Genomic DNA, 14,994 nt, shown 5'->3' on the forward strand with positions numbered 1-14,994 from the left:
GGCAAGCTTCAAGCGAAGGACTGGCATTACTAGGTGCGTTTTGCGTCCATATAGGGTAACGCTCATGGTTATGTTCTCAGAGATGATTGAATGCTTCTGGCACTAACTCTGATTTTCCATCAAGTGGCGCATCACCTGCCAGTACAACTTGTGAACTGAATTTGGTTGGTTGGCCTACGTAATATCCATAGGAGTACAGTTTACCCTGGGAGCGGCGGCGACTGAGCGAACGACGATTAGTATTCGAGCATAATACACTCAATTCATCTTAAATTTGAATAGGTCTGTCTGCAGATGGTATATTCAGCTGATACACGACTCGAGATTGGGCCCTTGGTGTACATCAAGGTGTGCGACAGGTAGGTTTCAATGGCATAATGATGGACAATCTCTCCGTAAACACTTATGACCACACTTACATTTCAAAGACATCGCCCTGCATTTTCTACTCCTGATATCATATGTCAAGTGAGATAGTGAACTTTGCGAGCTGGACAGACAGAAATACACTCAGACTCAATCGTTGGTCGGGTGAACACCACCATCGTCTCCTCGTCGAGTTTGATGAGGATCGCAAATCAACAACTTGTGAATATGTACCACACGACAGCAATACGACGTAGTAGAACTACACACCGATATGGACGAAAACCATCCTCTGCTCCAGCGGAACTTTCGTCTTCACGGCGTGCGTGGCACGGTTCAGTGCCCAGGCCGCCTTCGTACAGTCCATCACACCTCCATCCTTCAAATCTTTGAACATATTCTCATAAAAGGCTTTGACGACGTGTTTGGCGACAGAGTCGTCGACCTGCCACAGCGTCCCAATGACGCTCTTGAACCCCGAAAACTGAAGACCAGCTGCGAGGTGAATTACTTCGTCGGGAGTCTCCTCATCCCCGACAGCGGTATGACACGCTGATAAGAACGCGAACTCGGCGTGTGGAATATCTCTTTCCATGATATCGAGCAGCGTCAGATCTTCGTCTCTCATGACGAAATGCGAATTGTAAGGCTGCTTTGGGTCCTGCTTGCCATGACAAGCTAGGTGCACCCAGGTGTTCTGCTCCAAAGCTTCGAGCGCACCTGCTCGTGTGGCTGCGTCGCCAGAAATACTAGTGCGTTTGGCCGTCGCAGGGACGAGCTTATGGACAAGCTCGAGCTCGCTGTCGACGGCCAAGAGCGCCTTGCTTTTTCCTGCACCCGGTTGACCTTGTCCGATTGTCACGAAGGATGGAGTGACGCGCTTCTTCATCATCTGTCTGGATCTGACCAGAGCCGAAAGTGTGGGCGTGTAAGAGCAGATGTAGAGATCCTCCAGGCATTTCTCCCTAGAGCCATCTGGGTCGGTTCGAAACGGGTGAGCTGCGTGGAGAGGAATAGATGTGAAGGCTGCAGTTGGACACAGCCAGATTCGACAGTATTTTAGTTTCAGGTTATGCCGGAGGACGTTGATGATGGGTAGCATGATCTCATCCCATACAGTCCGCAAAAGGACTATTAGATCATTTCGCGGCACTTTGGGGCCAATGGTAGATGCGTGTCGTATTGCCCTGGCGAAGCGGTTCTTGAGATTGGTCAGATCTGCGAGAGTGACAGATGGCAAGGGAACATGATGGGGGTCTCCTGACGTCGGGACGATGATGGCGCTGCATGAGTATTGGCTCGCAATGAGGATGATGACCGGGCCCTGGCGCGCTGCCGCTTGCAGGTCTGCATACAGAGGTGGGAGCAGGAACCGCGAAAATGCCGGAAGATCACGTATTTGAGCAACCGCAGCTTCCCATTGCCTTGTAAGTTTCCTGTACTCCATTGCTGCCCGATCAGCAGCAGCTCTGTCGGTGATTGTCGCAGAACTCTGGGCCGCACTCGAAACGAGCTTGCTCAGCTCCAAATAATTATGCGCCAGTTTCGGATTCGTTGACTCAAGGGCTTCAACTGGAGTCCTGAGTCGGGAGGCCAGCGACCATTGCTGGCCACGGCCCTGCTCCACAAGCTCAACTGCATGTGGTAGATTGTCACAGCGGATGGCACATGATGCTGCATCTGCTGGGAGCGTTCTAGCGTAATGGAAGGCAGCGGCAGCTTCGCGCCGTGAAGTTGCCGAAGACCGTGTGGCTAAATGAGCATCCAGAAGCTCGAAAAATGTCGAGTAGGCTTCCAGCGCGGATCCATGACCATGCCGCTCAGTTGCAACGGTCCAATTGAATGCGCCAATGATGCGTTGTGGGAACCCTTGAGTAGAATGTCTTGATGCGAGTCTGAAGTTCTCTATTGCAAGTGACAAATCAGCAGCATCGTGTAGAATCCGGTAACGAGACAAATAGGCCTCCTGCAGCCGCTTGTAGCTGAAGTGCCTGTCCGGGTGCAGTGAAGACAGAGCCGCCAATGATTCTTGGCAAAGAGCAATGGCCTCCTCAACATCTTCATTCTTCTGAGCTTGCGTGAAACGAGAGCAGAGCGCGGAGCTCAACCTGCAAAGAGTTATATGGCGCTCTGGATCGTCAAGTCGTGTTAACCGAAGGGATTCGCGATACTAACCAATGGCCTCGTTGAGATCCTCGCTGACTTGCGATTCGTCATATCTGTTTTGGAGTGCGTGGGCAAGGCTGTTAAGCGTGGTGTCACGACTTGGATGACCAGGTGGGGACAACGTCAGGGCCTCGCGATAGAGGCTGATAGCTCGGGTCAAGTCTTCGATATCGCCGCGTTTGTTGAAACGGTAGACAAGGGCGCCCCCTAGGTTGTCCAATGAACAATCACGAGAATCGTGCCCAACAGGGCACAGGTGCAGTGCTTCTTCGTACAAAGAGATGGCCTCATCGAGGTCATTAGGATTGCCTTGGTGTTTAAAGCGGGACATGAGTGAGCGAGCCAAATTGTTGAGGTAGGTATCACGGTCAGCATGTCCCTCGGGGGTCAGTGACACGGTTTCACGACGAAGCTGTATGCTCGCGTCAAGATCATCGATGCTGCCGTGCTGATCAAACCGTGCTTTAACTGCTTGTGCAAGCTCGTCGAGGGTTCTGGGACGAAGTCGATGGCTCATAGGACAGAGCTCGAGGACGACTCTTCGAAGTTGGATGCCTTCATGGGATGCGTCTGTTGGAAGACCGTTGCATCCGCCGATCACATAATCAATACCATTTTCCCCTGCCGCGATGCTACGAAAGTACGTGCCCTCTGGACAGAGAGGCAGTAGCTCATAATAGAGTTGGGCGGCTTCGCATATGTCTGCAGCAGTATTTTTCTTGGAGTGGCGCCAACCGAGTGCTTCTGTGAGATTATATAGTGATAAGGGATGATCGGGATGGTGCCGCGGACGCAATGCAAGGGCGTCGCGGAACATGGAAGTGGTAGTATCAATGTCTTGAATATGATTTCGGATGTAGCCTTTAAGGCGAACCCATGCAAGGTTGGTGAGAGCCGTTGCGCGGTCAGGATGGCCGACCGGACACTGGTTTAAAACCGACTGAAAATGCTCCATAGCATCGTTCAAGTGAGAGACATTCAGATTCTCGCATTCCCTGTATGAGGCAAATTGTGCGTGGCCCGCATCTGCGTCTCGAGCAATCTCGCAGTCTACGAGGGACTATAGTTGGCGATCCGTCAGCAAAGCTAACCGAACAGAGTCTGGGGTCGCTCACATCAAACAGTGCCCCCTTTTGATCGTCGCAAGCATGTACAACAGCAACCTTCAGTGTGATGGAAGGTTGGACATCGCGCACGGCTGGGAAAGACAGATCTACGAGATGTTAGTATATGCACATGAATGAGAAGCGAATCACCGACCAAATGGGTGATCTCCATGATCGAGTACCTCATCCCACGACATTTGAAGTCCCCCAATGACCTCTCCACCGCCTAGCATTCGACCAAGCTCATAGGATGCCCTGATCTCTATTGACAATGCAGGCGAGGCATTTGATGGTCTATAAACCAATCATCAGTTCTCGCATCACGTCAGAAGATGTCCATGGACTTTACAGAGTTACGGTATCCCCCCACGCCACAGATTTATCAGATGATAGGACACTGATGGCCGATTTCCAGCGTCTCCTTGAGTCGACATTGATGGACACGTAAATGCCAGCGGGAATGCGCCAAGAGGGGACATGAAGATTCTTTCCGCCGATGACTGTAGATAGAGTGTGAGGATGATGAAACAGATGCAAAGATAATATGGAGGGACTCGCCTTCAACTCTGATATACCGGCTTTCTGAGCTACCAGGCATGATGCTGCGATGGAGCAAAATGATGAGGATCGAGGATGGGTAGAGTGGTGGACGGGATGGATGGGAAGGGAAGATGGGTGTAAGGATATGGGAAGTGTGGATAGAGTTCGGCTAAGTGGGGGATTAAGGCCTAGGGTTCAGGTCACGCTGCACGTGTATTTCCATATGGTCGGTGGATGTTCGTTAACGGTAAACATCTGAATGTGGAGCTTCGACGAGAGGGAGGGGTTGTATTCGAGGGAACAAAGTGCAGAGTGACTGTCGAGTCAATGGTGAAAGAGACAGGGTGAAGAGGGAATCAGATATGAGGTGTATCTCGTAGAAGATGGACGTGGACTCCAAGTGCGGAGTCCGGACAGCTAATTTAACGAGCGTAAATCCCCGTGCACTACGTCCCCTGCATCAAGTACGAAGAGATGAATGATCATCTGAATACGACCATATTCGGACGGATCCATAGAGAGAAAGATGTTAAAATAGCGACATTGGACTAGAGCAGTAAAGTAAAATGAAGTCGCTCTCTCCGTTCACACGTGATGTCTTTCGAGATTCGGAACCAAAAATAGACTTTGCGGACTTCTTTTACCGCGGCCGGGTATCCAATTGGTGAACTTGAAGAAGCAGGATCCTATGACTCACGCTTCACTACAATCCATCGACGAAGAAGCTAGTTCGACCTAGATTTTACTACGAAGAGACGATGGACCGTCACATTTATTAGTAGAGCAGAAATTGTCAGGACCTCCCTCAATACTACTTCCACTGCTCAAGTATCTACTTACTAGGCAGCTTGTGCGATTGTCGAACATATCCGAGTCTGGCATATCTTGGCATGTTATAATAACACCGATTTTCTGTTTCCTGTCAGCTGCCATATATTACTGGTGACTCCCATTCTCTCACTTAAGATTCCACGGTGCAGAAAGGCTTAACTTGAAGGATATCTGGTTTGACGTGACTGGTAGGCTTGACTGGCATGACTCCCACTATCTACGAGTACTCAAGCAGAAGGCGAGGCTGCGAACAAGTCGAGTAAAAAGAAATTAAGTGAACATTCTCTCGTAAACACTTATGACCACAACTACATTTCAAAGACGTCGGCCTGCATTTTCCACTCCTGATACATGAAGTGAGAGTGAACTTCGTGAGCCAGACAGACAGAAATACACTCACGGACTCAATCGTTGGTCGGGTGAACACCACCATCGTCTCCTCGTCGAGTTTGATATCCCAAAGAGGAGCATCGAAAGCTATATCATGAGCCACCTCCACGAAAGGGAGATACGTCGACACCTGCATGTCCGATGGGAGACCTACCGATGTCGTAGGTCCGCGAACCACCTGGCCGATACCACGCGCCACAACCGAGGGATTGAAATCAGTCATGTACAACTGGAACGACGAATCACTTCGACCCGCGACAGGACCAGCCCATACAACACGAGATCCACCCACTCCAAAAAAGCACCGTCTTTGCATGCCGAACCTTTCATCAGGGACAAGACGAGAGTTTTGTGGACCCCACGATGACCATTTGACTGACCGTCCATCTTCTGACGTCGCGTCAAACCATGTCGAAGGAACGTCCATGAAAAATATGCGAGCAGATACGATGTACATCGACGAAGGATCGGCCCATGTCACTGATATGACTCGATCTGCAGGGTTTGTTGCCCAGATCCAATGGTCGACTGGTACCGCGAGGTCTGCACAGCTTGTGGCACTATGAAAATTTGATGGGTGATCGAATACGCCCAACTTGCCATGGACGGGCATCATGAATCTTGCATGAAGCCGCGGCGCCTTTGATGGATCCTCAGTGTCGTAGAGGTGTATATGACCATCTGTCGAAAGAGCTATAAGCTTCTCCTTCACAAGAAAACGTATGTCCAGCAACTCAGTTCCATCGCCGATCACACATAAGTCCTGGTAAATGCTCAATCAGACCGACAGCGAGAGACAGAAGAAGACACCCACATCAGCTTGACCAGGTCGTTGCCAACTCAAAACGTGCAGCGACCAGCACGGGCCCCTATTTTCGTCGAGCCCGGCAATATAGACTGCGAGGCGATCATCGAAGACAGCGATAGCAATTTTGATGAACTGAGCTTCGCTGCATGTGGCTCTACCTCCCACTACACGAGATCCACGAGACAAAGGATGTTCCTCCCCCGTTGATATCGAACGGAAGGATATTCGGTACTTGAAGCCATCAGAGTCTACATCGATCGGAAATGTAACGATAACCTCGATATCTTGAGACTCGTCCATGTACCTGTACGTATGAGGGACCGGATTGGAATTCATCACGACTTTGGCGGTACACGTGCTGTTGGTCTTGATATCCACAGTGTTGGACGCAGCATCGACATGCACGGACGGCGTACAGGATATGATGTTTCGATGAACGACCGAGTTCAAGTCGAACAAGGTCTTGACGCGAAACGCATCCGTAGCAATGGGCTTGAAATTGTTCCATGCGTTTGCCTTTTTTCTGAGGATGGTCAAGCAGTCTGCTAAAGAGGCAGTAGGCGATCGCGGATGTACTTCGACCAGCCGTTGAGCACCGAGTTCGATGATGTACTGTAGCTCAACAGAGCATTTGACTGTGTTGTATAGTGTCAGGCAGGTCTGTGAAGGGCAGATCAGTATATTAGTTCGAAAGATAGGAATGAATAAATGACTCACCGAAGCGCATCGTATAATTTCATTATATGAGAGAAACCCGAGGATATGGCATTGTATTTCATCGGGCATGCCTTCGAGAGTGGGTGTTCCGATCCGAGAGTGCATTTGTCCACGACAAATAGCATCTTCTGTATCTATAATCGAGGATAAAGGTGTGTCGGTGTTTGAGAAGTGATGAGTTGGGGTAGGAATGGGTGTAGGAGAGACCGATAGCACGGTCCTCCCGCACGGACGACTGTGGAGATCGCCATGAACACCAAGCTAGCGAGGATGAGAAGTTTGCGACAACCAAGAGTTCAATGACTTACCTTTTTTTTATCACGCAGCTTTTCTGCACAACTCAAGTTACTCAACGCTGAGCTGACAATACTGTTGATGAAGTTACGGAGCATGGTAAAATGATAAATCGATGAAATGTAAATCTTCACTTGGCTTGTTGAGTGACAGTTGTTGTGAAAATAGTCGAGAAGAGTATAATAAAACATGACTGCTAGCGGATATGCAAGGCGGCGACATGGATAAGCGGAAGTTTCAGAAGTACCGAAGATGACATCATCTCTTCGGGGCACAGCCACATACAATTAACTTTAAACTTCAAGTCTTCAGCGCTCAAGCATAAGACGAGGCTGCGAACAAGTCGAGTACACAAGAACTTAAGTGAACATTCTAGTCGACTAAAACATGACCAAGTATACAAAAGTAAGATAGCTGGAGCGCAAGAATATGGTATCAGAGTTATTTTCACAACAGATCCCAGATCAACAACTTGTGAATATGTACCACACGACAGCAATACGAGGTATTAGAGCTACACACCGATATGAACGAAAACCATCCTCTGCTCCAGCGGAACTGTCGTCTTCACAGCGTGCGTGGCACGGTTCAGTGCCCAGGCCGCCTTCGTACAGTCCATCACACCTCCATCCTTTAAATCTGGGAACATGTTCTCATAGAAAGCTTTGACGACGTGTTTTGCAACAGCGTCGTCGACCTGCCACAGCGTCCCAATGACGCTCTTGAACCCCGAAAACTGAAGACCAGCTGCGAGGTGAATTACTTCGTCGGGTGTCTCCTCATCCCCGACGGCGGTATGACACGCCGATAAGAACGCGAACTCGGCGTTCGGAATATCTATCTCCATGATATCAAGCAGCGTCAGATCTTCGTCTCTCATGACGAAATGCGAATTGTAAGGCTGCTTTGGGTCCTGCTTGCCATGACAAGCTAGGTGCACCCAGGTGTTCTGCTCCAAAGCTTCGAGCGCACCTGCTCGTGTGGCTGCGTCGCCAGAAATAGTAGTACGTTTGGCCGTCGCAGGGACGAGCTTATGGACAAGCTCGAGCTCGCTGTCGACGGCCAAGAGCGCCTTGCCTTTCCCTGCACCCGGTTGACCCTGTCCGATTGTCGCGAAGGATGGAGTGACGCGCTTCTTCATCATCTGTCTGGATCTGACCAGAGCCGAAAGTGTGGGCGTGTAAGAGCAGATGTAGAGATCCTCCAGGCATTGCGCCCTAGAGCCATCTGGGTCGGTTCGAAACGGGTGAGCTGCGTGGAGAGGAATAGATGTGAAGGCTGCAGTTGGACACAGCCAGATTCGACAGTATTTTAGTTTCAGGTCATGCCGGAGGACGTTGATGATGGGTAGCATGATTTCATTCCATATTGTCCGCAAAAGGACTATTAGATCGTTTCGCGGCACTTTTGGGCCCAGGGTAGATGCGTGTCGTATCGCCCTGGCGACGCGGTCCTTGAGATTGGTCAGATCTGCGAGAGTGACAGACGGCAAGGGAACATGACGGGGGTCTCCTGACGTCGGGACGATGATGGCGCTGCATGAGTATTCACTCGCAATGAGGATGATGACCGGGCCCTGGCGCGCTGCCGCTTGCAGGTCTGCATACAAAGGTGGGAGCAGGAACCGCGAGAACTCCCGAAGATCACGTATCTCAGCTACCGCAGCTTCCCATTGCCTTGTAAGTCTCCTATACTCTATTGCGGCCCGATCAGCAACAGCTCTGTCAGTGATGGTTGCAGAACTCTGGGCCGCACTGGAAATGAAGTTGCTCAGCTCCAAATAATTGTGCGCCAGTGCCGGATGCGCTGACTCAAGGTCTTCAACTGGCGTCCTGAGTCGGGAGGCCAGCGACCATTGCTGGCCACGGCCCTGCTCCACAAGCTCAACTGCATGTGGTAGATTGTGACAGCGAATAGCGCACGATGCTGCATATACAGGCAGCATTCTGATATCATTGAAGGCAGCAGCAGCTTCGCGTCGTGAAGTTGGCGAAGACCGCGTTGCCAAATGAGCATCCAGAAGCTCAAAAAATGTCAAGTACGCTTCCAGCACGGATCCATGATCATGCTGCTCAGCTGCAACTATCCAATTGAATGCGCCAATGATGCGTTGTGGGAACCCTTCAGTAGAATGTCTTGATGCGAATCTGAAGTTCTCCACTGCAAGAGACAAATCAGCAGGGTCGTGTAGAATCCGGTAACGAGACAAATAGGCCTCCTGCAGGTTCATGTAGCTGCAAAACCTGTCCGGGTGTAGTGAAGACAGAGCTGCCAATGATTCTTGGCAAAGAGAAATGGCCTCCTCAACATCTTCATTCTTATGAGCTTGCGTGAAACGAGAGCAGAGCGCCGAGCTCAAATTGTGAAGAGTTCTATGGCGCTCTGGATCGTCAAGCCGTAACCGAAGGGAATCGCGATACCAATCAATGGCCTCATTAAGATCCTCGCTAACATGCGATTTGTTATATCTGGTTTTGAGCGCGAGGGCAAGGTTGTTAAGTGTGGTGTCACGATGTGGATGCCCAGGTGGGCGCAACGTCAGGGCCTCGCGACAGAGGTTGATGGCTCGGGTCATGTCTTCAATGTCGCCGCGTTTCTCGAAACGAGCGACCAAGGCGCTCCCTAGGTTGCCCAATGAGCAATCACGAGATTTGTGCTCGATATGGCACAGGTGCAGTGCTTCTTCGTACAAAGATATGGTTTCATCAAGGTCATTGGGATTGCCTTGGTGCCTAAAGCGGAATAGGAGTGAAAAGGCCAAGTTGTTCAGGTAGGTATCACGGTCAGCATGTCCCTCGGGGCACAGAGACACGGCTTCACGACCAAGCTGTATGCTCGTGTCAAGATCATCGATGCTGCCGTGTTGATCAAAGCGTGCTTGAACTGCTCGTGCAAGCTCGTTAAGGGTTCTAGGGCGAAGTCGATGGCCCACAGGACAGAGCTCGAGGACGACTCTTCGAAGGTGGATGCCTTCATCGGATGCGTCTTTTGGAAGATTGTTGCATCCGCCGATCACATAATCAACACCAATTTCCCCTGTTGCGATGCTACGAAGGTACGTGCCCTCTGGACAGAGAGGCAGTAGCTCATGATACAGTTGGGCGGCTTCGCGGATGTCGCCAGCAGTACCTTTCTTGGCGTGACGGCAATTTAGCGCTTCGGTGAGATTATATAGGGATAAGGTATGATCGGGATGGGGCTGCGGACGCAATGTAAAGGCGTCGCGGAAGAGGGAAGTGGTAGTATCAATGTCTTACACATCATTTCGGATGTAGCCTTTAAGGAGAACCGACGCGAGGTTGGTGAGAGCCGTTGCGCGGTCTGGATGGCCGACCGGACACTGGTTCAGAACCAACTGAAAATGCTCCATAGCATAGATCAAGTGAGAGACATTTTTGCTTTTCTTGTATGAGGCAATTTGTGCGTGGCCCGCATCTGCGTCTCGAGCAATCTCGCAGTCTACGAGGGACTATAGTTGGCGTTCCATCAGCAAAACTAACAGGACAGAGTCCGCGGTCGCTCACATCAAACAGTGCGCCATTTTGATCGTCCCAAGCATGTACAACAGCAACCCGCAGTGTGATAGAAGGTTGAACACCGCGCACGGGTGGGAAAAACAGATCTACGAGACGTTAGTATATGCACATGAATGAGAAGCGAATCACTCACCAAATGGGTGATTTCCATGATTGATTAGCTCATCCCACGACATTTGAAGTTTCCCGATGACCTCTCCACCGCCTAGCATCCGACCAAGCTCATAGGATGCCCTGATCTCTATTGACAATGCAGGCGAGGCATTTGATGGTCTATAAACCAATCATCAGTTCTTGCATCACGTCAGAAGATCTCCATGGACTTTACAGAGTTACAGTATCCCCCCACGCTACAGATTGATGAGATGATGAAACACTGATGGCCGATTTCCAGCATCTCTTCGAGTCGACATTGATGAACACATAAATGCCAGCGGGAATGCGCCAAGAGGGGACTCGAAGATTCTTTCCGCTGATGACTGTAGATAGAGTGTGATAATCACGAAACAGATGCGAAGATAATATGGAGAGACTCGCCTTCAAGTCTGATATATCGGCTTTCTGAGCTACCCATGATGTTGCGATAGAGCAAAATGATGAGGATCGAGGACGGGCAGAGTGGTGGACGACGGATGAATGGGAAGGGAAGATGGGGGTAATGATATGGGGACTGCAGATAGAGTTCGGCTGAGTGGGAGATTGAGGCCTAGGGTTCAGGTCACGCTGCACGTGTATTTCTATATTGTCAGTGGATGTTCGGCACGATAGACGCTGGTATGATCGCACAAGCGCCGAGGATGGAAATTACCGACCAGAAGAATCTGCTAAAGTAGATAATGGCATGAAAATTTTGTAACAAAAGTGGCCTGCCAACGTTGAAAGGGACATGCGAGTATCAGCGTGATTGCTGCTGCTGGACTTGTATCTTAGTACTCAGTTAGCACGCCAAGGCAAAATGTAAAATTGAGTATATTTTGTGAGGTAATGACGAAGGCAAAAAATCTCTATACTTATCACTGAAAACGGTGCGCAAAGAAAAGACGAATGATTACATACGACTGGTCCCATTGAGCTGACAGTGCCATGGGGGAAGGATGATCTTGCCTACAGCGAGGAATAGGATCTAAGATAGAATAAGGCGAGAATGCAACCAATTGTATTCTCGTTCGGTGAAGGATGGTCGATGATTGACGAACGAAGTATTGAGGAAGCTGTGACCGCTCTCGGATCCAGCGGAAAAGGAATATATATTATAGGTGGCACTGCATGGATAGGCTGGCAGGTCCATAATGTATGGAAGCCTTGAAGGTGACGGGACCGAGCGGACCATTGAGGTAAACATCTGAATGTGGAGCTTCGACGAGAGGGAGGAATTGTATTCGAGGAAGGGTGATGTCAATGGAACAAGGTGAAAGAAACAGGGTGAAGAGGGAATCACCAGAAGCGTATCTCGTAGAAGATGGACGTGGACTCCAATCATGTGAATGATGGAGGTCGGCCGGTGCGGACAGCTACTTTACCAAGCGTAAATCGTCGTGCACTGCGTCCACCTTGAACTGCATCAAGTACGAAGAGATGAATGATGATCGATTATCTATATTCTGACTCCATAGAGAGAACCGTAAGATAGACGTGGAGAGGCACAAGGAATTCGAACTTGGGTGTCGTGGTCCAAACGTGCCGGCATATGCCGCATCCCGTTCTCACGGTGTTTCCTAGCCCTTTCCTTGCACATGACTCATGATGGTCCTTCAGAATTTCATGATAGCATCACGAGGGTACCCTACCATTACAGTCTCCAGGTATGTATATGAAATTGTAACCTGTGATTTCGACTTGCTAATCATCAGGTCCTTCCGCAGTGCGCACTGGTTATCGAGTCTCAACTGGGCCGCTACCTCCTAACTTTAAACTAGCCCGAAAATATGGCTGCTCCAGTTGTTCCCAGTAGCTTTCAGATTACAAGTACGTCTGACAACTCCAATCTTCCACACTGAAACGCATGCATGAATTGCTGCAACTCATACATCGAAGATCCTAAATGGCAAATTAAATTCACATAATTTGGTGCTCTGGCTTGACACTGGCTGTGGCTGTCTCTGTTCCTAGTTTAATTCTTGGTCTGAGATATGGATGTTTCCTCAAGTGAATCGCTGGAATCTCAGAGACCAATGGATATCAGTCTGCCCATTCCGATGACAAGGAGCCACCGCCTATCCGTCGAAGACGTCCTAGGTTAGTTGGAGCTTGGAATGCTCTTATCTCGCTGACGTATTGGTCTCCTCTGAAGCTCGAGCTCAATCTCGGACAAAGTGCGCATCGAGGGTGTTATGTTATTACTTATAGGAAATACTAACACACGGTAATATTCAGTCATAGTCTTATCGGCGTACCTCGCAGCTGTACTCGTCTGCATCGTAAAGGATGCACCTCTTATTTCTAATCCGAACAGAGCTGGTGAGTCAGTCAACCCGTTAACGCACGAGAGAAACTTATTTGAGCCACGTAGGATTTATCGCTCTCGCACAGTTTCCGGTCGTCTTTTTGTTCGCAACAAAAAACACAATTCTGTCCTCACTGTTAGGACCAGGGAATGGCTACGAGAAACTCAACTTCATGCATAGGATGGCGGGAAGAGCCATGTTCTTCGGGTGGATGCATTCATGGGTCCCTGTGGATTCGCAATCATCTGCAGTATGGACTTGCAATTCTTGGTCCGCAGAAAGAGACTTCGGGAGTGGCTTCGCTGGCCCTCCTCTGCATCATCGTCTTTACGTCTTTGAGGCCAGTTAGGAGACTGTTTTATACGTGTTTCTTCGTCGTCCAGTAAGGTTTGTTGCCTCACGTCGCACCACAGCTAACATTTCTTGAAACGTTTTGACATACGTGGCATTCTTTGTCACCATATGCTACCATACCTTGTTTGTATCGCCGTGGATATTCCCTCCCCTTGCATTTTACGGCGCAGATGTTTTATGACGCCTATTCTGCTATCGAATCAAGGATGCCACCCTCACTGTGCAGGACGCTCACATGACATTGGTATAGTATTCGAATGTTATTGGACGCACTGTTGACTTCATCTTTCACAGATCCGCGTTCATAATTGCAACGATGGCTGGCTTGCTGGCCAGCATGTCAGATTGCGCGTTTTCTTCTCCGACAGAGTTTTTGAATCCCATCCCTTCACTATCCTCTCGGCACCACCGTCCCATTCTTGCCTCTCCTCACCTGGGTTCCTTCTCGCGGCACGAAGCGATGGAGACTGGACGCGGGCATTGAATAACTCCCGACAGCAACAAGAACATTTAAAAATCAATGAGAAGTCTGAGGGCGACTCGGGTGCTTTCGTTCAAGTCATGCTGGATGGTCCTTATAGAGGGTCGAGTATCGATCTGGGTCTGTACGAAAGCGTGTTTCTTGTAGCCGGCAGGTCTGGGGTCATATTCACTCTTGGTCTGCTGGATGACATCATCGGCAGGTGTGTTAAACTAGGCCGCAGTCAGGAGGAACGAACGACGAGAATCAAGTTCACCTGGTGCAAGAGCAGTAGAGTAGAATGAGGTTGTGTTCAGAGGGCAAGTGACCTCTCTCCATCAGGGGCGTTCGAAGTTGAGTTTCGAGGGGAACCGAAAATAGGCTCGATCTTTCAAGTTACAAAGCAAATCCAGTACTTATACGACCTCCCAAAACCGCCATCTATAGCTCAGGTATGAAGTGATTTTGACTTATCTTCAATGCGCAGTCTGCCGGTGCGTAGAGTCTCGACTTGGCCGTTACGTCCCCAATACTATGGCTACCTTTCAAATTTACAAGTATGTCTACAGTTCTGATTCTGCACACTAGTCCTGAAATGCAGACATAAATAACAGGACGCGTACCCTCGCTCCTAGGCTAATCTCACTGTCTCGAATCTATCCATCTGGCGCACTGACAGCCATTCCTGCATGCGCACCAACTGCAGGATGTCCCAGAAAGCCTGAAAGAAGTGACCATCCGCCAGTGAATGCCTTTATCGCCGAGAAAAATCAAATGCGTTATAACGTTGACGGGACCCAGAGGTAGGCTTGAGGACGAGTCGATCGAGGAGGTACTGGCAGATCACCGAACCCTTCAACAAGTACGAGTAACTTCAATAATAAGTCACGAGTGCTGACCGAATCTTGAATGTCGTCATATACTAAGTGCACGCCTTGTTGGAAGATTCAACTTGGCACTAATGTCGGAGCGGATGTAGTAA

General features: G+C 49.7%; 4 protein-coding genes across 4 annotated transcripts; 2 read left to right on the forward strand and 2 right to left on the reverse strand.

Annotated features, from left to right (window-relative positions):
- Positions 1-522: 522 nt before the first annotated feature.
- On the reverse strand, positions 523-4,499 carry F5147DRAFT_763823 (CHAT domain-containing protein). The gene is made up of 6 exons (XM_041440660.1): positions 4,197-4,499; positions 3,988-4,138; positions 3,793-3,932; positions 3,648-3,745; positions 2,542-3,592; positions 523-2,439 (listed from the first exon to the last, which is right to left on the reverse strand). The coding sequence occupies exons 1-6, from the start codon at positions 4,234-4,236 to the stop codon at positions 629-631; spliced, it is 3,291 nt and encodes a 1,096-aa protein (XP_041287662.1). The 5' UTR covers positions 4,237-4,499; the 3' UTR covers positions 523-628.
- Positions 4,500-7,566: 3,067 nt separating this feature from the next.
- Positions 7,567-11,597, reverse strand: F5147DRAFT_819664 (CHAT domain-containing protein; the record flags this gene model as incomplete). Its single annotated transcript, XM_041443649.1, has 6 exons — positions 7,567-10,417; positions 10,478-10,687; positions 10,743-10,840; positions 10,888-11,027; positions 11,083-11,491; positions 11,567-11,597. 6 exons carry the CDS (start codon positions 11,595-11,597, stop codon positions 7,733-7,735), a joined length of 3,573 nt encoding a protein of 1,190 aa, XP_041287663.1. The 3' UTR covers positions 7,567-7,732.
- A 1,082-nt stretch (positions 11,598-12,679) lies between these two features.
- F5147DRAFT_819676 (uncharacterized protein) lies at positions 12,680-13,833 on the forward strand (the record flags this gene model as incomplete). Its single annotated transcript, XM_041443650.1, has 4 exons — positions 12,680-12,719; positions 12,920-13,066; positions 13,128-13,211; positions 13,264-13,833. 4 exons carry the CDS (start codon positions 12,680-12,682, stop codon positions 13,545-13,547), a joined length of 555 nt encoding a protein of 184 aa, XP_041287664.1. The 3' UTR covers positions 13,548-13,833.
- Positions 13,687-14,398, forward strand: F5147DRAFT_406033 (uncharacterized protein). The gene is made up of 3 exons (XM_041429637.1): positions 13,687-13,796; positions 13,847-14,183; positions 14,236-14,398. Exons 1-3 carry the CDS (start codon positions 13,788-13,790, stop codon positions 14,247-14,249), a joined length of 360 nt encoding a protein of 119 aa, XP_041287665.1. The 5' UTR covers positions 13,687-13,787; the 3' UTR covers positions 14,250-14,398.
- Positions 14,399-14,994: the final 596 nt, after the last annotated feature.

This window comes from Suillus discolor (genome assembly GCF_016758755.1).
Source record: "Suillus discolor strain FC423 chromosome Unknown F5147scaffold_77, whole genome shotgun sequence".
Lineage (NCBI taxonomy): Eukaryota > Fungi > Basidiomycota > Agaricomycetes > Boletales > Suillaceae > Suillus > Suillus discolor.